General features: G+C 37.2%; 1 protein-coding gene across 11 annotated transcripts in view; it reads left to right on the top strand.

The window, feature by feature from the left end:
* Positions 1-27,772, top strand: part of PCLO (piccolo presynaptic cytomatrix protein) — a 393,494-nt gene that overhangs the window by 287,345 nt on the left and 78,377 nt on the right. For 9 of the 11 annotated variants that reach the window (XM_074903436.1, XM_074903431.1, XM_074903430.1 and 6 more), the window contains 4 exons: positions 20,048-20,156; positions 20,764-20,831; positions 22,285-22,496; positions 27,228-27,278. In XM_074903436.1, the coding sequence (XP_074759537.1) occupies positions 20,048-20,156; positions 20,764-20,831; positions 22,285-22,496; positions 27,228-27,278 (440 nt within the window). The remainder of the gene's footprint in view (positions 1-20,047; positions 20,157-20,763; positions 20,832-22,284; positions 22,497-27,227; positions 27,279-27,772) is intronic. The other 2 variants (XM_074903432.1, XM_074903429.1) reach the window with 2 other exon arrangements.

The following is a 27,772-nucleotide window of genomic DNA, read 5'->3' as shown; positions in this document are numbered from 1 at the left end:
GAATCATTTCATATCTTTCATTCATTTGCTGCTCATATAAACAGTTTTGGGACTGCTAAATAGAAATAAGCACTGACTTATGCCTAAATAAAGCAAAGTTTTGTATTACGTTTACTGATTATGCTTTCCAAATGGGTCTGAAGTGACTCATAAGAGAGAACTGAGAGTTCCTGAGATGTGTGTGAAAGAGGATAAAAGGAAGCAAAATTCTAGGCAAGGTCTTTCATGACTGATGCTAATGGGGTTGTAGAAAGAGTTTTAGTTAAAGACAATGCCAAAGAAAAAAAATACAATCTTTCATCTTCTTATTCACAGACCACTGTACTGTTCTTAGAAGCATCAACCCATCTTAGTGATTGTAATAGCTCTGCAATTCACACAGTGGAAGCTGGCCGATTAGTTGAAAAGTAGGGGCTTTCTTCTGATTGAGTAGCTGTAGAGAACGTGAGAAAAAAGAACTCACTTCCCACTGTTTAGAAAAGACTTAAGAACCAAAGAAGGCACTGAACATACCTTCAAGTGCCACAGTGACCCTTGTTGAGTATGATACAGACTAGTAGATCTGATAAAAACAGCTTTACACCAGCCAGGCAGCTAATTAAAAATGGTCTGAAGCACACGCTTCCCTATCTGGATGAATACCCATCCGTGATGCACGCTGGTGGGCTGCAATGCCACCTCAGAGGTTCTGTTTCTGAATGGAGACTAGCTGGGAGTGCACCTGGCAGCTACTAGCAGATAAACGCTTCTCTCTGTTGCCTGCAGTTTCCATACAAATGGAAAAATTTGGTGCCACCTAATGGACAACCCCCCACATCCCGAATTTCGAATATGTTAAACTATACAGGAATGCTTTTGTAAGGGATCAATAAAGACCTGTTACCTGTATTTGTTTATGCTTCACAGTAAAAATTTCTAATTTGGTATGTTTAATCATATATCTTGGGATGTAATATGCATTGTTTAGAGGCAAAGACTTACTAAGCCCCACAGGTAATACAAGTATTTCTGTGTTTGCTAGCTTTAAATTTATGAACTGGGTTTATCACACAGCTTCTTCAATTTCAGCAACATAACAACACATGAAACTAAATTATTGCACCTAAGTGCTCTTATGTGTTTACAGGTGATATTTAACTATCAATTTTGTCAAAGGGAGAAAGATTATTCTAAACTATCCTTAAGCAACTTTACTTCTATAGCTCCATGGACATAGCTATCTCTCTTAGTAGAAATCATGACTATGTCAACAAAGTATTGCTTTAGCCCATGGGTTTATATCAGCACGTGTACGCTTACAAAGTACCTTAGCAAAAAGGAGTTGGATGACACCACCACCGATACAATGACTGTCATCATGAACAATACTGCAATACTGTAATACTGCAAACAGTTTTTATTCCTGCAAAAGCTGTTAGTGATGACCTGATTATATGTCATGTAGCTTCAAGAAGCAAAACAGGTAAAAACCATTAAAAGTATTTCTATTTGATCAGACAAACCATCTAGCATTACCCAGAAACAGTAAATTACATATATATATATATATGATATATGTATAGATGTACATAGGTATGTGTCTGCATGATTATATAAATTTGTACACATGCACACATACATATATATAGTCGTATGGTTATATATACAACTATGGCATAGACTATATGACTCAGGAACTCCCTAGACAAGTGTTCAGCATGGTGTCTTCTACTTAGTAATCCATAGGCAGTTTTACCTGCATGCTCTGTCTAGTGTGCCCTTAGACTTCAGGCATGATGGCCTTCCACAGAGTAACTCTATGTTTTGTATGACACAATATCTCCTTTTGCTTGTTCGAGACTGTCCTCCCAGTAGCATCATCCATAGCTAGAATGTGAGCATTAATATAAGAATTTGGACATCATGCCCAGTTCTCAACTGTCATGGGCAGTGGAAGAATAAGTAAAATCATGCTCAGTTTGATGAATTTCAATTTGTAAAAGTACATGCTGTGAAGAGGGGCGTATATGAATGAAACCACGTTTCCCTGTGCAATTTGTATATGCTTCAGGATGCATTATGAGTTCAGTTCTTTTCATTTTCCTGGGAAGAAAGAGGTGTACAGCATGATTAACAGTGGTCCTGCAGGACTCCAGGCAATTGGCAAAGGAGAAATACAATTGGCAATTATATTTCTATTGCCTCTGAGCCTTTGGAATGGACTGGGAAAAGTAACGGGGCTTTTTATTATTTTCTTTAAAATTTCTTGTATACATTCAGCACAATATTTATTACAATCTGTAAAGAATAATCAGATTAACCTGTTTCATTATTTTTAGAGAAAATTATTATTAACTTTGGTGAAGACAAGAAATGCCTTTGAAATGGTGATGAGTTGATAGACAATTTAGCAACTCCTTGGATACATTTTACCCAAGGAGAATTGCTCAAACTCTTTCATCTCTAAAGCATACAATATCATTTGTGCTTTACTCTTGTACTGTATTCAGTAAACTTGTGGGATTTATAGTTTAAGCTGGGATTTTTTTTACTGCTTGCATATTTATACCTTATTAAACCTATTCTAACATAACTGATTCACAGAATTTCACAGATGTAATTGCTCAGTTTTGAAGGGAAAGTGCTTTTGCTTAAATTTTCTCAGAAGAAAGAAAATATGTCATTTTTATTCAGTTAAATGCAACTCCTATTTTTCCTCCTTTTGCCTAGGAAAGATTGTTCGGTGGTTTGACGTAAAGAAGCAGAGATTATTATTTTACTGTCTTACATTGTTTAACAATAATAATTTTAATGTATCAGTTCTGGTAAAAAGATTTTGACCTGTACAGTAGCTTTGGTGAAATGAAAGCAGTTTTAAAAGATTAAATAGTGAAATGATCGACCTCCTTTGTCCTTGTCAGCCCATAACATACATTTGAGTTCGAGTCTACAGAGTTCAAATGTCAGTTTAACACTTTTATTTGGCAGTTTAAAAATAATGCTCGATATCTCACTTGGGGCATGTTTTTGAACGCCATTGCAATACCTAGTGAAGCTAAAGTGAGGATGCAGTGTTGAGAATTCAGTAGTGGTTCGGTGTTTAAATGTGCTTTTGATACATAACTAAGACACACAAGTTTTAAGAAATAGGGGCAGAGGTTATTGTAGGGCTAGCATGTAACTGCTAAATTGAGACTATGAGAGCAACAAAATAGACAGGCTTATTACTGTTGTTGCTGCAGGGCAAGAGGTTGCCTGTATAGGCAGCAATTATTGATTGCTATGCAGCAGCAGAAACAGCAGAATGGGTGCCTGCACAACACCATCAGCACACAGCATTCAGGCTGGGGATGCATCCTTCCAGCACCTTCCCTTCCTTCCCCTACCTAGCCAGTTTCATCAAGTGCAACTCCTCGTCCTTTGACCCAAGTTTTAAACCAGATCTCATAGGCTGTATTATTCCCTATGAGTTTTGATATACTCTATTAATTCAGCTGAAAAGGTCCAAAGTGCCTTCAGGAGACTTGAAAATGAGCTGTGAAACTACCAGAACCTGTCCTCTTTTTGCTTGTCATCAGCTGTGAGCAAAGCCTTCCTGTGGCTGTTGTCATCCTTGGGGTACCAGCAGCTTCTCCCCTGGGGAAACTGCTTTCCCTGGGGGCTCATGAATAATATTTCTAGAGCTATAGTTACCAGTGAAGGAATGTGATATCATACACTTGTTTTGTATGTCATCCTGACACTTACCTGGTGAATTCAGTATGTTAATGGTGATCAGAAGAAACACATATGTGTACAGACACTAACTGGTAAGAGATCATTTGTTTTAGTGTAGAGAATGAGAAGAAATAGAAGCTGCTGCTAATCAGTATTCATGCCAAAACTAGCTTCAATTTGCCCTTAACTTCAAGGATTTTAAATAAACAAACAAACAAATAAATAAATACACTGTATTACTAAAGCCAGCAGGCAATCAATGTAATGTGATTAGTTGTTCTGACTGGTTTATTCTCAGTTGCCCTCAACTTGTCACATGCGGAACCCCAAACACCTGCCCGCAGGAGACCTGGACATGGAGGGTTTTTTGATATCAAAGGAGAGCAGAGTCCTTGCCCTGCCCTGTTCTCACACTCGCTCACTCCCAGCCCATCTCACCTTCTCTTCCAGTGCCCACTGCCTGGCATGCTCAGGCAGGACATTGTGTTGGCTCCTGCTGTGCCACTGCTTGCAAGGTGCCTGTCTCGGGCATCCCCTGCCGTGATCGCTGGGTAGCCCCTGGCACTCATCTCCTTCCCTTTCCTGGATCTCCAGGGTCTTCCCCGCTTCCCACATCTCTTCTCCATCCAGGATCATCATCTTGTTCTTTCCAGACCCCCTTTCTCCTTTCCAAGGCCACTTCTTTTAGGTACTTCCCCTTCTTTCTGGACCCACTAGCCTCCCAGTTTCCTCAATCAGAACTGTCTATGTGCAGAAGCACATCATGTGATCAGTCTGTTAACTGGTGGTTCTGTCTCATTTCTCGTTATTAACTGGAGGACTCAGGAAGGGTCACTTTAGTCCAGGTGTTATCAGTATTTCAAATCAGATCATATTGGTTGCAGTTAGCAAGTAGCCACTTCTGCCTGAGAGTTCAAAAGTTCATTTTCAAACATTCACACACATACACATGCACCTGATTATCTGCCTCCTGCTAGCATTCACAATTTTAGCTATTTTTCACTATGATAATACTAAGTAGTTTCTCTAGTTCTACTGAAACCAATAAAAAAGAACCACACATTTGTAATATAAGTTTCCTCCAAGAACCTGCAGCTGTAAGGGATTTGCTATCGAAATTATTATTGCAACTCTGCCATGAAGAAGGAACTCGTGCACATGTCAAAAGTGTTCTCTATGTCTCTTGGGGATAATGTAAATCCAACTTTTGAATCAGAATTTGACGTCAATAGAAAGTATGAAACAGTCAAACAGGAACATACTTGTGTTACTATTTTATTACTTTGCTCCTTCCCTGTAGTTTCTTTCCTATCCTATCTGGCATGGAGTTGATTAGTTCTTGGTCTCCAGAGATTGTTTTTTCTATTTTTGCCTGGATGCTGTTTCTCATATCAAGTTCTTAAGCTATTACTGGAGTTCCAAAAGCTTATTATAATATAAATAACAGTTTAGTAAAAGCAATAGGGCCCATTTTTTAACATCTTATGTGAGTATTCATTTAAGTTGATTAGGTATGTAGCTGGAAGATAATCACCATCACATCTTGAATGTACAGTATAACTTCAGTAACTGTCCTTTCAAATTTATTTTGAGAACCCTACAGAGAATGACATAACAATGGGGCTAATACTGCATCATTTACTTACAAGGCTATTTCTTCTTCATGCGTGAATCCTACATTTATTACAATAGTCCTACATTTATTACAATAAACCTACATTTATTACCTTTATTACAATGATGAGAATAATGCTGCTTCCTTGATTAAGTACTGCAGTTCAAATTTGTATACGGAGATGTTAATGAAAAAACTTTGCGTGACAATTACAAGTATGTTGGAGATGTGTAAGCATCAGCAGAATTACATTCTAGGGTAGTGAGAATAGTATTAATTAAAATTATTTAAACCAATTAATTTAAAATTCAATTTAATTATTCGATTTTTAAATAATATTTTTTTTTAAAAGGCAATTTCAGTTGCATATCATGGACCATTCTCATTGAGAGGTATGGCAATTGCTATTGAGGGCTACTTCTCTTTCTCTGATTCATGTTGCATATTTTCAAGTGTGGTTTAGCCCTGCTAGGCAGCTAAGCCCCACGCAGCTGCTCGCTCACTCCCCTGCAGTGAGATGGGAGAGAGATAGCTCTAGCACAGCCAAAACCAGTACAGCAAGTTGAACTGTACTCTTAAATATGACAAGCACAAGTTTCCATCCCTATTTGGTGAGATCTTTCTGACTCTACTCATAAAATTCACTCATAAATCTACACCAAATTTAAACTTGACAGATTTTTCTGATTCATAGTTCCTAGCTCAGGTTGTGCCAAGACAGTGAGTAGTGCTTGAGCTCCCAGGAGGCTACATTGGGAACTGGAAACACTGCTCAGGCAGCCTTAGCATCATATGAGGGAGCCGAGTTGCTCTGAACCCAGCAGTGAAATTGGACTACCATTAGTGTCACTCAGCAGATGTTCCTAAAAATGGGGTTTGTGCCTAATTTTATCACTGAACTTGGAAGAACAAATTTTTATTGAAAAAAAAAATCTTGTAGTTTTTTGCCTTTAACTGTTAAAATTCCAGTCATTTCTAACTGGTAAATTTTAGTATCTCTCATTTGTCTAGCATATATATAACCTTCTTAAATTTGAATAATCCTAACATTTTTCACTAAAATCCTTTATGAACGTGTTATAAGGATATGAATGTTTAAGAGTTAATACCCAGCCCTTGATACTTCACAAGTACTATCTCCTAGAACTCTATTAAGGTTAGCAAGATTTTTGCTGCACAAACACACTTGGCTTTACTAATATCACTTGTCACTTGCAAATCTCAAAGTTAATGTACATTACCATCATCTTTCCACCACACCTTTTTAACACATAAAGAAACCAAGGCACAAAGAGGCTAACTGGCTTGTCTGTGGTGGTAACCTGGCTCACTGTAGCAGAAAGAGAACTATAACTCAGTCTCTGATGATGCCTCGTTGATCCTGTTCATTTCAGGTACCCTATCTTTCAGTCCGTTCTTATTGTTCTTAAGGCACAGCTGGCAGTTTGCTAAACAGAAATAAAAATCCTTTTCTGTTTCTAGGACAGATTTATAATTTTAGATGACAAATGAGGGAATCAATGCACATGTTTTTAGGTGTCTGAAAAGTAAATATCTTACCTAACTTGTATTATGGGTTCCTCTTCCAACCACAGCTGAAAGAAGAGTACCCCAAGGGATGTGATTCATCTCATTCCAAATAGGTGTCAGTTGAGATGAACCACCCTAAGAGGAGCCTGCCTCTCTTCATTCATTAACTACTCAAAATTCCTAGACAGCTACCAAGGCAAAATGCTTATCTTTAAAACAGCTAAAATTTGGCACATTTATTCTAAACCCAAACCAATGTAAAACCAAAAGGGAGATTTTGTGTGCATGACAGTTCTTCCCTGCAGATATTCATACTGCTATCCATGCTCTTTATTGTTCTAGGTATGTTCAAAATTTGATGGAAAAAAATGTTATGCATTTTCACCTGTGGTTCAGCTTATTGATTGCTGAAACCAGTCAATAATCAAAGTCTGCTCCAAATACTTTCTACTGTGGTCCTACAGCTGTGGACACGCTATATGACAGGAATTTGTACAAACATCAAGTTAACCACTACAAGAGAAGCATAGCAAATGTCACTTGAAATAAAATCATTACAGTATTTAGAATTCTATAGTTCTGACAACTCTACAAAGGGACAATAGTTTGAAATCACGAATTTCTGAATCTCTGTGCATAGGTTACTATTGCCTGTAGAAAAACCAATACCTCTTGCTTAGAAGCTATTGTATAAAATATTTTTTCCTAAATTAGTTAACTGGCACACCTAAATTAGTTAGCTGGCAAATTTCTCCAGCATTATTTATTCAACTAATTATTAAAGCATCTATTTCCATCTCAGAAGATACCATTAAGAACTCACAAACAGTTTTATTTATACTGTAACTTAAAATCTGTGTTCCACCCTAGTACTTCCTACTGATACCAAATTACTGTGATAAAAATATCCATGAAATAATGGAAAATGTGAGAAACAAACAAACAAACAAAAAGAAAAAAAGCACAAAAGAAAAAAATCCCAGCCTCCTTTTTTTTTATTAAAAAGCTAACTCTACATCACTACCATATTTTGGCATAGTTATGCCCTTTCACCTGGGCTTACGTCTATATTAGCATGAATACAGAAGTTTGATTTCTTATGAACTAAACTTTTCTTCCTGAAAAAAATTGGAGACAAAATTGCTTCAGTTTCAAATTAAATATTACATTAAATTAAAAATTTAGGCTTGAAAAAATAATTTTGAAATCAAAAAGCTATTTATTTTTAAAAAATAGAAAAAAAATACTTCATTTTTTCCAGTTAAAACAATGCCAAAAATTCTAGATGAGTTTTTAAATAACTTCAATGATTAAGATTCTACCTATCTGAAAACTCAATATGTGACTGAAAAAATTAGCTCAGCTTGAATTAGAAGATAAACACATTGGTTGAAAGATAATGTCATGGTTTTATCTTACCTACTTATATTATGAAGAGAATAATTTCCCCAAACTTTTCTTAAAAGGAATATTATATGTATACAGTTGAAAAATAGATATGTACAGGAGATGAGAACTACATAGCACTGTCCAGCAGTTTGTAGTCAGTTTCCTTAGTTTTCAGGTTACATGACTCTCACAAATGAGATAACAGTGAGTAAATTCTACTTTATATTTGAATAATCACATAGTGTCAGAACTGTAAAATTACCCCCATGATATAGGGGATGATTATTTGACAGAGTGTCTCCTATTAGAATACATCAGGTAAAGATCTCACTCTGTCCTATATGACAGTGATATTTTTAGGTCTTCAGTTATTCTCATTACAAAGGCTTGACTTTTTAATTAAACAGTGGTGTTTGCTTGTTGTGAGTAACAAAAATTTTCTGTTCTTGTTTTTATATGACCTTAACTAGCATTGCCATCCAATGCATAACCATGGCCTTTCCTCATTCCTAGCACACTTTCAGTGTTTAAATTATCCCAATAATTCCATTACTTTCTGAATTGGACTCTAGTCCTTTAGTGGTGACATTGCTGGAGACTATCCAGGGCTTTATCAAGCAGAGGTAGACCCCTAGGGCAGTGCAGATCTGTATCAGAAGAGCCTCTTCAGAGAGCCCCAGCAGAGGCAGCAGGTTGGGAGTCCTCAGTTAAGAGTAACTTTTCTTTTGTATTACTGTTCTTTTTCTGTTGTGCTTTCTAAATAAACCCATTCTCTCAAATCCACGTTCTCCTAAGCACCAGTCTGTGTGTATGCAAGTGATATGTCCAGAGAGCAAGGGATGCCAGCTATTGAGTCATCGCCGCCTTCTCCTCTGCATTCTTAAACTGGCAACTATGTGATGGTCTTAGAGGTGCTTTTTGCACACTTTAAGAAGCTGATAGTGACTGTGATCTTTTGTTTCTCTACCTCATACCTCTGTGAGTCACTGGAAAATATTGCTGCGTTATTGTCTGACCCATTCTTTCCTCATCTCAGGGTCTTGTGGCCTCAGTCCTGTTCTTTATCTTCCTGCTGTTGTCTCTTTATGGTTTCAGGCTGCACTTTGGTTTAGTCAGTCGTTTGCTAATGTGTGACTCTGCCCTGTCTTTTTTAGGCTGATTTCCCTTCCTTGAGCTAAGTGTCCTGAGAAGCCACTTGTAAATATGTTGGGATCTTGATGATCTGCTAACCTATATGCCATGAATCTCCTTTTCCTTCTTCCACCATTCCTTCTGGGAGTCCTATGCATAAGTCCAACTCATATTTCATTCATACTAGTCCTAAGGTTTCTATTCTGTAGCTCTGCTTGACAGAGCCGAGACTCTAATCTTGATGAGTGTCTCTTCCTTGACTCAGTTTTTCTTGCCACTTGAGTGGCAACTAAAATACCACAGTGCTCTGTATTTGCTGTTTCTTTGATGTAGCAATGATGACTGGTCTGTATCCAACCTATTTTGTGTTCTTTCATTAATGGGGGGTATTTTGTGTGATGGAGAAGAGATAGGAGGCAGAACAGAATGTTATGTATAAATCCTCCATTGACATATAGACACCAGTGCTACTGGGTCTGGAGAATCTGGGTCTATCTTGGATCCACTCTGTTGAGCTTGATCTTGGCAGAGATTCACCTTGTTGAAGGGAAGATCAAGCTATGGGGCTCTTAGCAGCAACCAATGGGCCTCCTCCTGCATGGCGTATGGGTAATTTCACTCCTCTGTAGATGACAGAGCATTAAAGCTTTTCTTTTTTTTTTTTTTTTATTTTATTTGGAAGTATGAGAGAAATTTTAACACTAATAAATTATGTCAGTTTTCTTTTAATCTAAGTTAAGAGTTGTGCTTAGAGTCTAATTGTTTTGACAATAGAACAGTGTTTTATATAGACTTTGTTTGACATGTTTGCTGTGGTAATTTGTGCTCTTAAGGAGACTAGAAAGTAAGTAATACAGGGAGAATGATTCTTCAGACACACACTGTAACTTCCACAAGAGCTGTATGCTTGCATCTCATGACATGTCCTTCTTGGGCCTCCAAAAGTAAATTTCAAAACCCAATATCACTCCATTCTCAGCTGTAACTGATAGAAGCTGGACTAAGAGAACTGCATTTGTGTAAATGAGAAATTTTTGTTCCTCAAAATTGAAAATTTTAAAAAACCTCACTGAATTCTGAATCTACCAATACTGATAAATATCAAATGCAGACAGGGATATAGTAGTCTAAATTCATACCCCATGAAAGTAATGGGTTTTATGTATTTAACAATCATGGAGGAGACAGCAAAAAGAAATTCCTGCAGCCTTATTGTTTACTGATGTTTAGGTAAATCTTTAGGTGATTTTTAATTAAACAGACTTTTTTATTCTACCTTATATGTATTATTACAAAATTTAAAAAAAAAAATCATGTCACAGTAAACTGCTTTTAAAAGTGCATTTTTTTTGTGAACCCAACTTGATAATGAAATGTTTAAGACTTTCAGTAAAATTCATATGACATTACTGAAAGCAAAGTAAATACACTATGCTCTACAGATTCAGTGAACAGTATGTTTTGAAAAACATTTATTTTTCTGAAACACTGAGTAATTACAGTGCACCACAACATTTTGTTCAGCATGGTACAATTGATCATCTGTCTGTAACTCTAATGTAATATTAGGTTGATGATATAGTAGTGGTGAAAGTATTATAAATTTATCATTTATGTCATAGTTATTTTCATAAACATTAACTGTATCTTCATTTAACTTGCCAAGAGATTCAATTCAGGTCATATAAATACATCCAGATCATCACCTGTTGCCCTAGCATAGTTCAAACTCAAGGATGATCTACAGAATTGTGTGCCGATATGCATAGAAATCTGAAGGCAGACTAAATTAGAGAAGTGTTTAGAAGTGGGTTGATAACTGCAGCTGTACCAATCAGTGATGTGGTGTATAGCTGCCTATAAATGCCAAGAACACCCCAAATACAAGGTTGATTTTTTTCTGGCTGTACTTTTATAATTTCTATTTCATAGTAGCAGCGTAGCAGCCATGAGGCATAAGCAGGTTCATTACGTCATTTCTACTTGTTCAATGACATATACATTTTTAAGAATTCTGAGTGTTGTCTATATAATAATTATTGTAATAATGGAAAATATTCAGTGGGGGTGTAAATGATGTATATGAGAGGAAGTTAAGGTGCCTGCAAAAAATAATGAGTTTTGATTTGATTCATGCCCAGCAGTACAGAGAAATACATTAACACATTGACTTTCATCAACCTATTTTTAATATTCAGAAAGATTTAGAAATAAAAGAAAAATAACAGGAGAACGCAGACCTTAAAGTAATTTAGTGTTGAATGTCAAACTGCAAGCTGATATTGTTTCTCCTTGTTCTGAGTGCACATTTAACTTTTATAGCTCTTTCTGGGATTTCAAAGTAATGTTTGTGAATTTTAATTCTTCTGTGAAATAGAAAGACTAATATTCACATTCTACTGATTGAAGCTGCTAGCCTAGAGAGTCCAATTTTCATTCTTCTGTGAGCACTGGACCGGTGAAAAATGCATCTCAAACTGACACATTTATTTTTCATAAGAAAAAACAATACAAACTATGAAGAAGCAGAGAATAAATCCCAGCAATTTGTGTGTAAAACTATGGTGTAACCAAAACCAGGGGCACTTTTTAAATTCCAGTAGGAGAGCATGTCTGAGACTCTAAAAAAAATGGAAAATAATAGTTTTTATACATGTGTAGTCTGATTTTTTGGAAGTAATTACAAACACTTAATAACACAGCAAACAACAGTTTTCCCACTTCTCTGGCACCTTGGATATCCTGAATAGGAGCCTCTGCAGTATAACAGTCTATGCAAAGTGACTAAGATTATAATAGTGTACGTTGTGTTACAGATGAGAATGAAATTCAAGAGATGTTCAGTGGCTCAGTTTAGTATTTCTGTATTTGAAGGAACTATGTTGGGGACTCGTATTCAGAGAAATAAAATCCTTCGATGATTTTCAGATTCCTTTCAGTCTCAACTTTAATCATGCAGCAAGTTTATGTCTTAAAGATGCATCTGAAGAGGGCAGAAAATGCGGGAAATAATGGAAGATGGGTGGAAATTGAGATATATATTGTGTCTTCCAGTTGACAGTCAGAAACTCTAATACCAAGACCTATTCTGTCTGCATATTTTATAATTTGTTTTCTGCTTTTTTATCAATAAAAATGTTACATATGCAACCACATTCATTTTAACAGTAGAGCTTTATCACCCAGGTGGTGGGCTGAAGGAGAGTAGGAGCTCCTCAAATATATTTTTATATATATATATATATATATATATATATATAAAACCTTGCAATATCCTTATGAAGCAAAGAAATATTTCTGCCCTGGATCACTATTAAGGAAGCAGACATAAAAAAAAAGAAATTATACAAGTATGTCTAGGATAGATGTGGGAATAGACACTATAGCCTTTTGAAATCCAGGCCATACCCAAACCCCAAAGACATTATTGACACTTTGTTTTGCTCCGTTTCCCCTTCTTTCAGTTGCTTTTTCATACCATTTAGTAAGTGTCTCTCTCATGACTGTAGGATGTAGGAACAAACCCTCTCCAACCAGCTCTATGTGAGGTCATGGGATCTAAATAATCGATAAATGCATGATTCCATGGAGTAAATGAAAATAAAAGTGTACAAGATCTTAGTGCAAAGCCAAGGACTTGCCAGTTGCAGGAGAAGGCATCTAGAAGAAGGTTTTCTGGGTCTAAGATGAGATATTCTGAAGCACCAGCATAGGGTATTTGCAACTTTGCTGCGTTGTTTCTGTGGATGAATACATCATTCAAGTTTTCAAGTCAAACAGCTTCCCTGGTATGAAATTCACTTCAGAGAAAAAGTAGTCATTTATCTGGTATTGTCCTGCAGTGTGCGTTTCTCCTGAATATGAAAACACAATATCATAAATACTCCAAGGCTGTGGCTCTAATTCACTCCTACTACTGGCATTTGAGGGAAGCTGTCATTTATATAAAATTTCTAAATTCTGTGTCACTCCTGATGTACACAAATACAGAGCAAAGTTTGGTCCAAATCTATTGTACAGCCAGTATATAATAATTTGATTTTTTTAAAAAAGCATTTGCATCAGTGTATCGCATTAGTGCAAGTCAGGAGTAAAGCTAATGGAATTCCTAAAACTAGCATTAAGTAGAAAGAGAATCAGTGCCTGGCTCTGTGGCAGGGAGTGTTCACGGCCACAGCCCTTGAACAACAGCTCTGAAAAAACAGTTCTCAAACCATTGGCCATAAACATGGATTGTACATGCACTAAAGAGATCCACTCCTGAAATGCTTGTAGGTTAATACATTTGACACAACCATATCATCTAACCTTCACTGTTAACCATTAAAAGCAACAATTTTAGTGTCAAGGGTTCTGTATCACCATAGCATAGCAAATTCAGGGGTAAGAAATAGTTTGAAAATTAAGGGTATTTTGTTATTTGTTGGATCAATACCATAGTTATAGTATTTTTTGATCAATCTCTGTAAATCTGTCTTAGATATCTTTTCTTTGTCATAACTCCTAAAAGAGGCAATAATACAATGATTCACTTTATCAGCTCTCAGATCTTTTTTATAGTCTCGTTTTAAATAGGATAACAGGTGATTAGTTGGGTACTTAATGAAGTCAGAGTCTACCCAAACGAACTACATCAAAGTACCTGTGACAGAAAGGAGAACAAATAATTGTTTCTGTTAAGTTTCTCCTAAATACTGTTATTCATGATATAGGATATAATTATATATAACTTTTAAAATTGAATGTAAACCAATATTTTAAAAGAAGCTATGACATTTAGACACACACAGATTTCAACAGTATCCATGGAACTAATTTCTGATCGTTTGATACTGCAGACTTTTTCATTGCTACTAAATATTTCTCCTCCTCATGAAAAAACAGATAAATATTTTGAGCACGTACCCACTCAAATACAGGAGTTCAAAGAGATAAGGAACAATTATTCATTATTCCTCAGTTAGACCAAATCAGTTAATTCATGAAACTGCACTCTGAACTATTTATGGACATCACAGTGCAGACCTAATATCCCTAGGATAGGCTATTTCTGCTTTCTTTGTTACATAGAGCTACAGCATATATGGATAAAAAGTTAGCATATTCTATAAAGCAAAAGTTGACTTTTTCCCCTCAGAATCACAAAAAAGTTGAGTCTAGAAAGCACATCTGGAGATCACCTAGTTCAAGCTCCTTGTTCTAAGAAGGGTCAGTGAGAGCAGGTTACCCAGGGCTGTGTCCTGTACTCTCCAAGGACAGTCTCCACAACTTCTCTAGACCGTCTTCAATTTTGCAATACTTGTAAATGTATGGAAATATTTAAGATTAAAAAGTAACTTATTTTATACAGGTAGTAGAATATTATTAGTGAGCTGGATTTTGCACTTCTCAATGGAGCAGCTATAAAACATTTCACAAGACTAAACAGGGAGCAACACCAACTGAGTCCTTGCTATTATATAAGCATTTTTTTTCTAACAGCTAATCCACATATAGAATCATAGAATCAATCATAGAATGGTTTGGGTTGGAAGGGACCTTAAAGATCATTTAGTGCCAATCTTGTGCCATTGGCAGGGACACCTTCCACTAGCCCAGGTTGCTCAAAGCCCCGTCCAACCTGGCCTTGAACACTGCCAGAGAGGGGGCAGCCACAGCTGCTCTGGGCAAACTGTTCCAGTGTCTCACCACCCTCACAGTGAAGAATTTCTTCATTATATCTAATCTAAATCTACCCTTTTTCAGTTTAAAACCATTACCCCTTGTCCTATTCCTACACTCCCTGATGAAGAGCCCCTCCCCATCTTTCCTGTAGGCCCCTTTAAGTACCAGATGGCCCCTATAAGGTGTCCTCAGTGTCTTCTCTTCTCTAGGCTGAACAACCTCCCAACTCTCATAGTGTGTCCTCATAGGAAAGTTACTCCAGCCCTCTGATCATCTTCATGGCCTCCTCTGGACGTGCTCAAGCAGGTCCATGTCCTTCTTATGCTGGGTGCCCCAGAGCTGGACACAGTGCTACAGGTGGGATCTCACAAAAGTGGAGTAGAGGGGCAGAATCACCTCCCTGCTGCCCACAGTTCTCTTGGTGTAGCCCAGGATACAGTTGGCTTTCTGGGCTGCAAGCTCACATTGCTGGCTCATTTTCAGTTTTCCATCCACTAATACCCCCAAGTCCTTCTCCACAGGGCTGCTCTCAATCCACTCTTCACTCAGCCTGTATTTGTGCAAGGGATTGTCTTGCCCCATGTGCAGGACCTTGCACTTGGCCTTGCTGAACTCCGTGAGGCTTGCACAGGCCCACCTCTCAAGCCTGTCCAGGTCCCTCTGGATGGGATCCCATTCCTCCAGTGTTGACCACACTACACAGCTTGGTGTCATCAGTGCACTTGCTTGAGGGTGCACTCAATTCCACTGTCCATATTGCCAGCAAAGATGTTAGTGCCAGTCCCCATACTGACCCCTGAGGAATGTCCTCATTACTGCTCTCCACTTGATCATTACACTGTTGACTACAACTCTTTGAGTGTGACCATCCAGCCAAATCCTTATCCACCAAGTGGTTCATCCTTCAAAAGCATCTCTCCCCTGTTTGGAGACAAGAATGTCACTAAATTATGTTTATGTATCTAATTAGTCTGCAATTAGAGGGCTGAGTTGTTTGGTATGAGCTAAATTATCGGCAGATTACCAGTTCAGACCATGTGGTCTGTCCAGGCAAGTTTCACTAGGCTAGCTCCTCATATTTGGAAACAGGTTTATTCAGGCTCCTGAGAATTTGTACATGATGTAAACTCAAGTCTGGCCCTAGGCTTGAATCCAAACTCATCGTTTTTCCACACTGTTAAAAATTTCTACCCAAAAAATTATCTTCCCCAAAATTTCACAGATCTTCCAGGATCAACAAAGCATGCTGAATGCTCCCCAGGGACCCCAGGTAATTATTTCATGTACTTTAATCCCTGGGCTGATAGAAGCTACTTCTTAACAGCCCCTGACTCCCCACTGTTAAAAGCAGATTTCAAGTTTCACCAGTACTTAGCTTCCATTTCACAAGCTGTCAAATGACTAATCAAAATGTAAGAAAAAGGAAATCAGTTCTACAGTTCTCAAGTTTTATTTTTATCAGTTAACAGATACTTGGCCTACTCATGCCTTAACAAAAACAATAAATGTTAACACTTTACTAGTTGCTGAAAAGAGCCTGGTAATCTTGAACAGCATTAAGGTGTGTGTGTTAAGTATGGCAATATAGTGCAATGCAACAAAATTCCACCCTCTCTTTCCCGTGAGGGTTTTGATGAAACATGGACCTTCTTCACTTCTGCAGTGTAAGCACTGACCCTCCCTTCAGGAGCAAGCTCTTAGTTTAACCACTGAGAGCAACAACTACAGAAAATACAGGAGATTTTGAGAAATTTGTTTGGTACTTATAAAGAAGAACACTATGGCTATACTGTGTCAGAGGAAAGGTACACTTAGATTTTGATAACATTTCCAACTGTGGCCAGTAACAGATGCATATGGAAGAATATAGGAACACAATTCTCTCTTTCAATACAGTAGGACTGTAGCATGTATTTTAAAGGGAAATGATGGTATTAATCTAGCTAAATGTGGATATCTCCATGGCAGTTACTAATGTATGAAGTTCCCCCTCTGGAGTAATAATTTTGTAATCAGTAGAAAATTATAAACTTCTTCTGATTTCAGGTTCTAAATATCACATAATGTAGATACCAAAAAGACTGAGCAAATCATGTGTGTCAGCACACTTAGTGGAACAGGGAGGAGGTCTTGATATACAAAGCTGATCTGGTGACTGTGGGAGCTGATATTGCTAAAAATAAGTTGTTGCTCACCATCAATGTGGGATGTAGCCATCCCAATAAAAATAAAATAAAATAAAAAGCTGCTAGAAGAAATTATGGATTCCATTATTGGGGCAATTACTAGTTCTTCCTCAGTCAGCAGAGTTGTCATGGAGCAATGTAAGTTTTCTCATCTTCCTGTTTGTTTTTTTGTCTACTGAATGTGATTTAAAGCATACAGAGTACTGGCAATGTGAATAACATGTCCTGACTACCAAAGACCAGTCACAGAATGTGATTGGGTTTTAGGCAAAAAAGATTTTTATCACAGGTCTCCTGTGATTTCTTGATACTTTTTTTCTCTTTTTATTGATTAGTCTCAAATTCCACCTAAAGGTTTTTTTGTAACATTATTTTTTTCCAGCAAAAGGTATTTAGCAGTTACTCCTTAAGAAGAAAGAAATCAATTTCTTGCCTAAAAATTTTTCTTAGACCCCAAGTCTATCAGTCAGATCAATTAAGTCATGTTGAAATTGCTTTGACTTTAAACATTCATGAATCCACAAGGCAGCCAATAAAAAGAAAATAGCCCTGTACTGACAGATTAAATGGATCTCTGTTTGAGCCAAGGCTGTTAAGATTCAATTTCCTTTCAGTTTGATGTTTTGTTCATGTGTGCTTGGCCTTACTGTCCAAGTGAGTGACTGCAGGGCCATTGCAGTGGTGAAACTCTCACCAGTGGAAACGAGACTTGATTTCCAAATCCCAGCACTGCAGTGATACCCAGCAAGGCTCTTCCTGCTGCTCTTTTAAATTAAAACAAGTCATTGATGATAGCCTTACTGCTCCTGTGGTGAATTTTCTTCTGAAGCCATGCAAGCATGATGTGATATACCTAGGATAGTAGCTGGATGCATTTTGTCAACAAAGCTCTTTTTTTTTTTTTTTTTTTACAAAAGGAATGTAACCACTTTTTCAAATATCTAAAACTTTCCAGTTTTACTCTTGTTCATTGCCAATAGATATAAGTGGTGGTTTGTCTTGTCTTGCTCAAGAGGTTCGTACTGTTGTACTCAATATCCTATGCCATGATAGCATTATGAAAGTCCACACTGATAGGAAAACAAAAATAACTTCATTTCCTTCATTTCTAGAGGCCTTCTAAAGACAAAGTGCATGCTGTTATATTTGTATGGCAGAAAATCAAGGGGAGCTACATTTATTAATAATTACTGCTGCTTTATTCCAGAGGAACAGAACTTAAAACCAGATCTGCTCTAACAAGCAAAAGCAAGATAATGGTTTTGAATGATGACTGGTAAATGAAAGGGGCTGAATTCAAGGAAAAGACAAATCTATTTTGGCAGTAAGCAAATGACTTTACTGCCTTCTGAGCACCACTTTTTTGTCATTCTGCGCAGTTTGTATTTCTGTAGACTTCTTCAAACAAAATGATAAATTCTTAATGACAAAAGTTGTGAGCAAATCTGATATTTCAAATCCTAATTCATGGAATCCTATGGAAAATTTGTAATATAAATTTATAGTCTTTATTTCTCATATTCTTTCATTGTCTTATAATTTCATCTGCTTTATTCCATCATATTTTATTTAACGACATGTTTTCCTATGAGTTTATCTCCACATTTCACTTCATTATTTTTCCCATTTGTTATATGCAACAGCACAGGATTTTGAAATAAAAATATGACCCAGATGAAGACTTGGTTTTATTTGTGTAAGTGGTAGCAAGATAAGTGTTTGTGGTTTTCCTTGCGGTGTGGATGATGTGTTTTTCAGACGATTTGTAATACTTTGCTTTTAGTGGACTACTAAGAATTCAGTATCTTGTCCCATTGAGCAATTTTTTCTGTTAAAGCCTGAGGCTTGGTTTTTGACATTTGTACATTAAGTGAGAAGGTAATCTCTTTAGAGTCATCCTTATGACTAACTACTTCAAAATATGAATGTAGTTCTCAGAACCTGAGTGGTAGCTCCCAGATACGAATTTACAGTTTGGTTTCTGTAAGCATTTTACTGTAAAAAAAATATTTCTCATCTGAATATACCTCACATGATTTATAGAGGGATTGACTCTCCAAATACTGAGCATAAAACTTCCTTATAGCAATACCTTGCTCCATACTGAGTTTCCTGGTTCAGTCCTGGAATGCTTGGAAGACACAACAGATTAGATCAGTATTCAATATTTTTCAGCCTGGCTATCATAGCTCTGTTCATATCTTCCACAATGCACTATGTTCAGCTGTTTTGTCACTTTTTCATGAGAAAAGGTATGGCAGAAAAATTTAAACCTAAATATTTCCAGGCTGATGTTTGAAACGTGGAGGTACATTTTTTATTTAAAATCAGTTAGCCCAACTGCATTCATCTTGTATTTTCTTATGTGAAAAAGTAGAGAAAATGTATTTGAATTACTGTATCACATTCACAAATTTAGCCCCATTTTGTGGCTCAGCTTATTAACAGCAAGGAACGGTTATCTTCCAAGACCATGGCTGGCCAGGAAATGTCTGATATAGAAAAAGTTGTAGTTTCCTGCCATGTTGGTAGGTGTGCATGTTTTTGATATTGAAAAAGTTTTTCAATATCCTGCAACCCAGATTGTGGAGAGTGCATGTATAGTTTGAATCAGAAAGGATTGAATCTCCTGTCTTGCTTCAACAGGTAAGTTACAGCTCCTGGGACAATAATACTCGACAGTCTAATCTGTGTGAAGTGAAAGGGCTTAGCTAATGTAGTGTGTCATTTAAACAACATTCACTGAATGTCACATCAAATCTTCTTGTCAAAGCAGTCAATCTGTTGCCTTTGTCAAAATTTGAGCACTGGACCTCATGCTGTTTTGCCTTCTTAGGAATGCAGGTGCTGGAATGGAATAGCATCCCCTTGACTGGGAAAACTTACGAAGAAGTCCAGAGCATTATTATTCAACAGAGTGGGGAAGCAGAAATATGTGTAAGACTGTGAGTTTTTCCCCATCTTTCTGTTTCCATTTTTTTGGCTTTTCATGGCTTTTTTTTTTTTTTTTTTTTTTTTAATTTACAGTTGTTAAGGTGGAACCTTTGTTAGCACAAAGCATCAATGTAATAATTAGCAAGAGTTCACTGTGAGTGTGGGAGGTCTGTTCGTTCTTTTTTTTCTTCCTAAAGTCATAAGGAAAGATAAACTGAGGCATATATTGGTAATTATGTTTTATTAACAAAGATATCTCCATTGTCAGGCCACAATCTCCGCTCATTGGTACACATACAGTTCACTGAATTTACTGGGGTTAGAAAATGATGGTAATTTAGCGCTAACTTGACTTTTAATGAAATCTGTATCCTTTAGATGAAAGTCATTTAGGCATCATGAGAAACGTATAAATTTGCATTCAATCCATTAAAGATTTCACCTTAAAAGAAACTTCTCAGCTCTTGAACAGCATTGCAAATATGTATCAGCTAAGAAGGGGCCATGCTTGGGAGCTGCTTTCTGTCATGAACCACTATTCATTTATCTACTTAATACAATAATGAGGGTATGAAGAAAGAGTTTCTTTTGTCTCAGGCTTCTCATTGCTTTCTTTAGGGACCTGAACATGCTCTCAGACTCTGAGCATCCCCAGCACCTGGAGCTGCATGAGCCAATAAGGGCAGGTGAGCGACAAGCTGTTGCTTTGCTATTGTAGGACCAGATAGCAGCTGAAAATTAGATGTGATATAAACTAGGATATTAGCATTGTAAGCTCAGGTGTTACAGCCCAAATCTTGCCATGGCAGAAAGGGGACCACACCTTATATACAAAGCCAAGCATTTATTGTTGGTTGTTATTATTAGCCCAGTGCAACCCATAGTGACACAGTCTACGCTATCTAATTAATATAAAGAAAATCTCTATAACAATGTGGCAGCTAATGTTTGTTATCCAGGGGAAACCTCCGACTAGTTACCCCTTTATCTATACGTGCCACAGAAAGCTGTGGCATAATGGTTCCACTTCGGCAACTTCTCTGGGCCCTGCAGACAGAGCTTTCACTCTGGGGGCATTGCAGCGAGTCAGCAAGTGTCCTGAGGAGTTTGCTGGGAGAGTGTGACGGTTGTGGTGAGAGCTTTTGACTCCCCCTTGCTGGGATGTGGATGATGTTGTGATTCCTTCTTCTTTGCTCCAGGATCTGCTTGGGGCCTTTTTTACGTTTTCTAGGGTGTCTCATGCTTTCCTCACAAGTCAGCAGCTCTGCATTGGCATTGCATGTGACTTGACCAGATATTGTGCACTCTACACATGATTTATTCCTGTCCGCTGTTTCTTCTGTTGCCCCTAAGATTTATTTTGCCCATCTCCTGAGTTTGCATCACTGTCAGTAACTGACCAGCAAGTTGCTGCTATCCCTGGGGCCTCAGCTATCACCCTGTGCCCAGACCTTGCAGCCCTCTGCTGTCAACCCTGTGCTCCTATATATGTGCTTTATTAATCTGGAGTCAGAAATACTTCATTTTACACAGTGTAATTACTGTTGTGCCTCACATAGGTGTGTTTAATAAGGAGAGATGAATCATGGCTTTTACTCTTCATTTGTTTTCATTTTATTCTGCTTTGATTAATTGGCTGTGCTAAAGTTTTGAGCTCCTTTTCTTTTAATTTTGTATAAATTATCTCAGGACCAGAATTCATTTTTATTGAATGTCCAGTTGTTTAAAAATGTTGAGATTAAAGCTTGTTACAACAAAGTTCGGATACTTGTTTAAACTGGACCAGTTCTAAACAGTGCAAGTTAGCACAGGTCAGTCTTTAAAACTGTAATTTGCTCTGGGTATGATTCAGCATGATCAACAAGGCCTGTTTTTCTTCAGCTAGAGAATCACCTTCTCAGAAAGCTTATGAGATGAGTAACACTAGTTGAAAGCAGGTTGAGTAGAAAGATTGGATTTGGGATGTTGATGTTGTGGGGGAGTCATCAATTTTTTATAGGTTTCCATTTTGCATCTTCAAAGTATACAAGAAGATTATATGACAATTTGTAAAAATCCTTGTCCTGGCCCTGTACCATGGCAAGATGGGTTTGAATGTGCTAGCAATTATCAATACAAAGCTCTCTTACTTTAATCCAGTAGATAAAGCGAAGTCCCCAGGGGTTGATCCCAAGCAGCTGGCTGCAGAGCTCCAAAAGGTTTCTCTACAGCAGTCGCCTCTGGTTGCTTCCTCAGGAGTGGAGAAAGGATCTCATGTTCACTCTGGAACCACTTCTGCCACCTCCAGCGCTGTTCCCAGTCCTGGTCAGCCTGGTTCTCCCTCAGTGAGCAAAAAGCGGCACAGCAGCAAGGTAAGGAAGTTCTCAGTTATGCAGCAATAGCATTTTGATGACAAGAAGAAACTGCCTATTTATCTTCCTTAGTGTGGGAAGAAATCACAACACATATTGATGAATTAATTTCCGTGACAGTGATGAGTATTACTGTTAAGATACAGAATTTGGACACAAGGAAAAGAGATTATGTAATTTATTGAAGGTCATAAAATATTGGGCCCTCTCTGAAAATAGATTTCTCAATATTATTGGTTTTAAACAATATAATTGCCCTTTTCATTCTTCATTGCAGTTGCTTCTTCAGTGCATCCTACATGATGGTGAGGTACTAGTTCCACAGAAGCAGCTGCTATTACTAAGACCATGATTTCACTCTCTGTACTAAGCTACTGTTTGAAATGTTACAAGCTATGAATATTCATAGCAATATTAAGCATTTATCTGAAAACCAGGGAAAGAATGAAAAATAAATTTACCATCAAAATGTATTTTGTCACTAGCTTATTCCTGTGAACTTCTTAAGCATAATTTCTCATTTTCTTTGCCACATCCTGTCCATTTCTTAACTGAACTTCTTTCTCCTTGTGTGCCCACCTGCACACCTGGAAAGGGCAGAGTGGGAATTTAGTAGCATTTTTTCACGGTTGAAACTAGAAACTAGATCATAAAGTCATCTGTCACATTTTTGCATTTTGTGTCAAAAAAGTCAACACCTGAAGTGAAAAGCAATCCTGCGAAGACTGCATTTACTTAAGCAATTTGCAAGATAAAAAGATGGTTGCTATCCAGAATGCCCAGATTCTCACTGTCTTACTATTGACAGCAAAGCTTCACATTGCAAATAAGGTGCTTTCTAGGTATTTATTTCTCCGTGTCTTTATTCCTTCTTGGGACTGTCAGGTTCCTACTGCATTATTATTATGTTTGTAATTTTATGCTTTTGAAGCTGTAACTATGATTTGAACTACAGATGCGTTAGGTTCTGTACAAACCAAAACCAGCAAATGATTCCTGCTGATTTCAGATAACTCTTCAATATGCTTACATAACTTTCATGTGAGAGGAAACACAAAAATCTTTTTCATACAGCAATTTAGCAAAAACTCAAAAACTCTATTTATTGAACAGTTTGTTTTGGATAGTAATTCTCTTGCCACGATTCCCATGGACTTTTATGAACTAATTCAGGTCTATGAGGCACAATTTAAATCCATATTTCAGAATTTACTGCACCTAACTTCAGGGATCTGGCAGAATTGCCTAATCGTCAGATGAATAGTTGGTTTCATTAGACCTTACTTGGTATACATCTACGTATGAACTAGTTTGCCATGTGTTTTATGTTTACCAGTGAGAATAATGCACTTCTGAAGTACAACTCATGAGAGTGCATGAAACCTGCCCTTGAAGTGCATGCATTTCATGGAAAGGAGAGGGTGGGGCTCTTAGTGCAGATGGCACTATCTACACTGAAAGCTCTGTCATTTGGTTAGATGAATCACACCTAAATTCACTGCAGAGCGTATGGAGATCCATAAACCCTTGACATGCAGTCTCTCCTGGAGAGACCTCTCCTCTCTGTCCACATGAGAAGACTGGGTTCCCAGCTTTGGCACTGTAGCAGTTCACCTAAAGTTACATGCATAAATTTCATTTCCTGCTTCCCAGAAGATTTAGTAATCTTTTATGAAAATTCAGCTGGAGGCTTATAAAGTTGAAACAAAAAATTACCAAAGCTAATGCCTTTATGTAAGGGATGCAAATGTCAAAACTACTCAGGTAAATATTGAAAACATTCTTTGATAATTTCTGAAAATAATGTTGAGAGGCATTTCTTTCATAACAACTGTAGCTCTTGTTGACTTGTATAGTTTCTGTTCATTGAATTCAGGCCAAGTTTATAATGATGTTGAGCGCTCTTAGAAAAGAAAGCTACTGCTCATCCTTTCTGGAAAGGCTCTTTGCCTTGGTCTGACAGGTTTTCTAGGCAGGCTGCAACCTTGCTAAAGTATCGTGACAGACTAAGAAAGAATCCGAACTATCTAGATCTTGGTTTTGCAACTGTTCTTATTTTTAGCAAGTAATTTTTTTAAAGCTTTTTGTATAGAATCTACATTCCAGAAATGTTCTAGGAGCTTCTTTGATATTCTGTAGTGCTGATTCTCTCATACTTAATGCTTTGTCCCATTACGACAGAGAGTGACTGTACAGCATCAGAGCCTGACATTAACAAGTTTCACAACATGGTAATCACAGCCTTCTCCAGCAGGTGTGATGGCACTTGGCACTGGCTATTACAGAGGGTGTGTGAGTGTGTGCAGGGACTTGACTATATCCTGTGCAGACATGTTTCTTTTATAATGTAAATGCATGATCATTCTATGGTGCAGATTACATCAGGATATAAATGCCGTATAGAAACATTTAATTGGCTTTGTATCTTGAAGAATGGGTTGTTTTTCTAAACCATCAGATCCCTTAGCTCCTAGAGAAGTCAGCAGTGAAATATTTTCCCTTCTTTTCAAATTAGTCTTTCAAACTGAGGCCCTGATGAAGAAAGATACTTATTTGCATCTCTGCCTTTCAGTCCAGATCCAGCTTCAAAGTTGGCTCAGCTGTGAGCTGGGTGTTAGATCAGATGACTGAGAGGTCTCTTTCAGCCTAAAATATTATTATTTTTTTTTTAAATATTTGGGTAGCTCTTAATGGTCAGTTTTAAATCAGCTAACATCAGAGAATAAATAAAATATTTAATATGCTGGGTTACAGCCTTGTAAATTAATACAGAGATTTAACAATGTTATAGAAACATAAAACTGAACATTTATTTTTACAGACAAGTAGACGTACAACTAAGTAATCCATGTTATTTTGTGGCATTGTTGGTGTTGTCAGTGTTAGCACAAACTGAGGTCAGAACTATTAATGTATAATTAAATCCATTTGTAGAGGTAAAGTATGAGAAATGTAAGCCATTTAAGCCTTACTTTGAAAGGTTGCATGATGCTGAGGTAAGTCTTCGTCTTTGGCAAAGGGAATGAAATTCTCTCTCTTTGAATATTATTTCAAGGACCAAACAAATTTTAAGAGTAGTTTGCTATCAATTTAAAATATTTAAGGTTCAGAACATTTTATAAACTAAGAATGACCTATTTTAGCTGTAAAAGGGATTGCACTTCTTTAAAACTTTGTAAGGTGCCAAGAAAAGCCGATTTTAAAATTTTCCATGAGAATTATTTCTGAGAGGCACATGCATTTACAGAAAAATAAACTTTTTTTCTGAAAAAGCTTATGTTCCTGAAGAAACACATTTAGAAGTCAAAGTAAAGCATGTAAAACAAACACAAATAAGGCCATGCAAGACAGTGAATATAACTATATAACAGTCAGGTTTGGGCTGGTTTTCTCCTTTGTTTTCATTGTGGTAGAGTTTGGCTGGGATTTTTCTGGTTAGTTCTGGTCTGAAGATCTTGGTGATTGAGGGCGTGTTTTTTCATCACAAACCTGAAAAGGGTAGTGCATCACCCTAACTTCATGCTCTAGTCCAGGAGATGTGGGCACTGTTTTGGCCTAATTTAAAACAATTCATATCCAACATCCTGAGAAAGTCTTTAAGGGTTTCTTGGAGGGTAGGGCAGCACAGAAGAGACAGATGGGTTTTACTCTTCTCAGAAAGTGAAAGAAATCCTAATTACACAGAATAGTATGTCAGGCTGCTGGTCACATCTGGAAAAGCAGGAAAAGATGACTTCCAGATCAGTCTTCAGAGAACAGTAAATTTGTCCTTGTTTGCATCCTTTTTTTTCTGCTGCATCAACCAAGAAAACAGATGTGGAGAGAATGCAAAAATATTCAAATCCTGCTACTGAACCAGAGAGAGCTTTCTTGCTTGACTGATGGTTTACAGATTAGAGGTAGGTCCAGGGTGGCTCAAGGGCACCACCATTTAGCAGAACAGTGAGACCAGAGATTTGAAGGAAATGGTGGTATCATTTTCCAGCTAGTAACAAACAGGAGGGAAGAAAAGACAGAGGGAAAAAAAAAAAAAAAAAAGCCACTGAGGATTTTATTGCTTTTGTCAGCAACCTAGAGAGGAACAGGCAAGATTATGCAGCATACTGAATGGGAGGACAGAAAATTTAAATTTTGTATCATGGAAAGTGTGTAGAAGAATTTGATGATGAAGTGGTGTAGCTGAACTGATTATCAGAAAACACAGAATAAAGCAAAAAATATATGAGATGGATTGCAGTTGTGAAATCCACTTGTACGCACCACTAAGTTTTAGTACCATTCTTTCCACCTTCTTTCACCAAAACTCTTATTTAAACTGCCTTTCGTTAGAAATATGGCTGCGCTGTACTTGACACGGTGTTTGGTTTCTCTTTGCAACATTCACTTTTGTTAGATGTGGATGGTGCTATATGTCTTTTTCTCCCCCCGCCTGCCTGCGTGACCAATCGGCTCAGACTGTAAACACTGGTGTTCAAGTCGTCTGGTTCTGTACTTGCACAAAGGCTGATCAAAGTGACTGGGATGGACTCTAAGTGCTGTTGAAATACCATAACTATTAGTTTTGGGCATACAAATTGGAGACAATTAAACTGTTTTTAAAAATGCATGGCAATAGAGCAGTATAAATAACAATTGTTTAAAAAGCTATTTTTTAAAATCTATTATTTCCAATATGTGTATATGTATATTTGTGTGTGCCTGTATATTTATTCATCTATTTTAACCTGGCAGCCCACAGAAACTGCAAAGTCTGCTTCCCATCCAATCACTGGAGAAATTCAGGTAAATACATAGTTTTTGCTGCGTAAATTGTTGGTGCTACTGGCTGCAATTTTTCTGATGAATAAGTTTGAAGGAAACAATCTCCATTAACTGATTTCTTACTCAACTCCAACCCCTTGAAATGTCACTGATATAAGTCAGTACTTGATTTTTGCTTCTGTCTTTAATGTTGACTTGTGAAATACAAATGGAAGGGAAAGAGCTACTATTTGTGAACGGGCTGAAAATGTTGTGAAATCCTTTCTGACTTTTAATCTTTGGGCACTTATTGTAGTTTACTTCAGAAATTCTCATACTCTTTACATTTAAGCAGAGACTGCTATGTGTTTCTCATAGTTCAGTGTATTTATTTCCATGCAGTGCCAAGTTTGTGACTATCTCTTATGTAAAGTGTCCACTCTAGCTATTTGAAACAGTGGAACTTGGAGCAGCAGAATAAATGAAGCCTAACTTCCTACAGATTTCTGTCTCTTTTTTTTCCATAATTAATACTA

The sequence above is a fragment of the Athene noctua genome, chromosome 3, assembly GCF_965140245.1.
Source record: "Athene noctua chromosome 3, bAthNoc1.hap1.1, whole genome shotgun sequence".
In the NCBI taxonomy this organism is placed as follows: domain Eukaryota; kingdom Metazoa; phylum Chordata; class Aves; order Strigiformes; family Strigidae; genus Athene; species Athene noctua.
The sequence above is the reverse complement of the archived record's forward strand: the minus strand, read 5'-3'. Positions and strand labels throughout refer to the sequence as shown.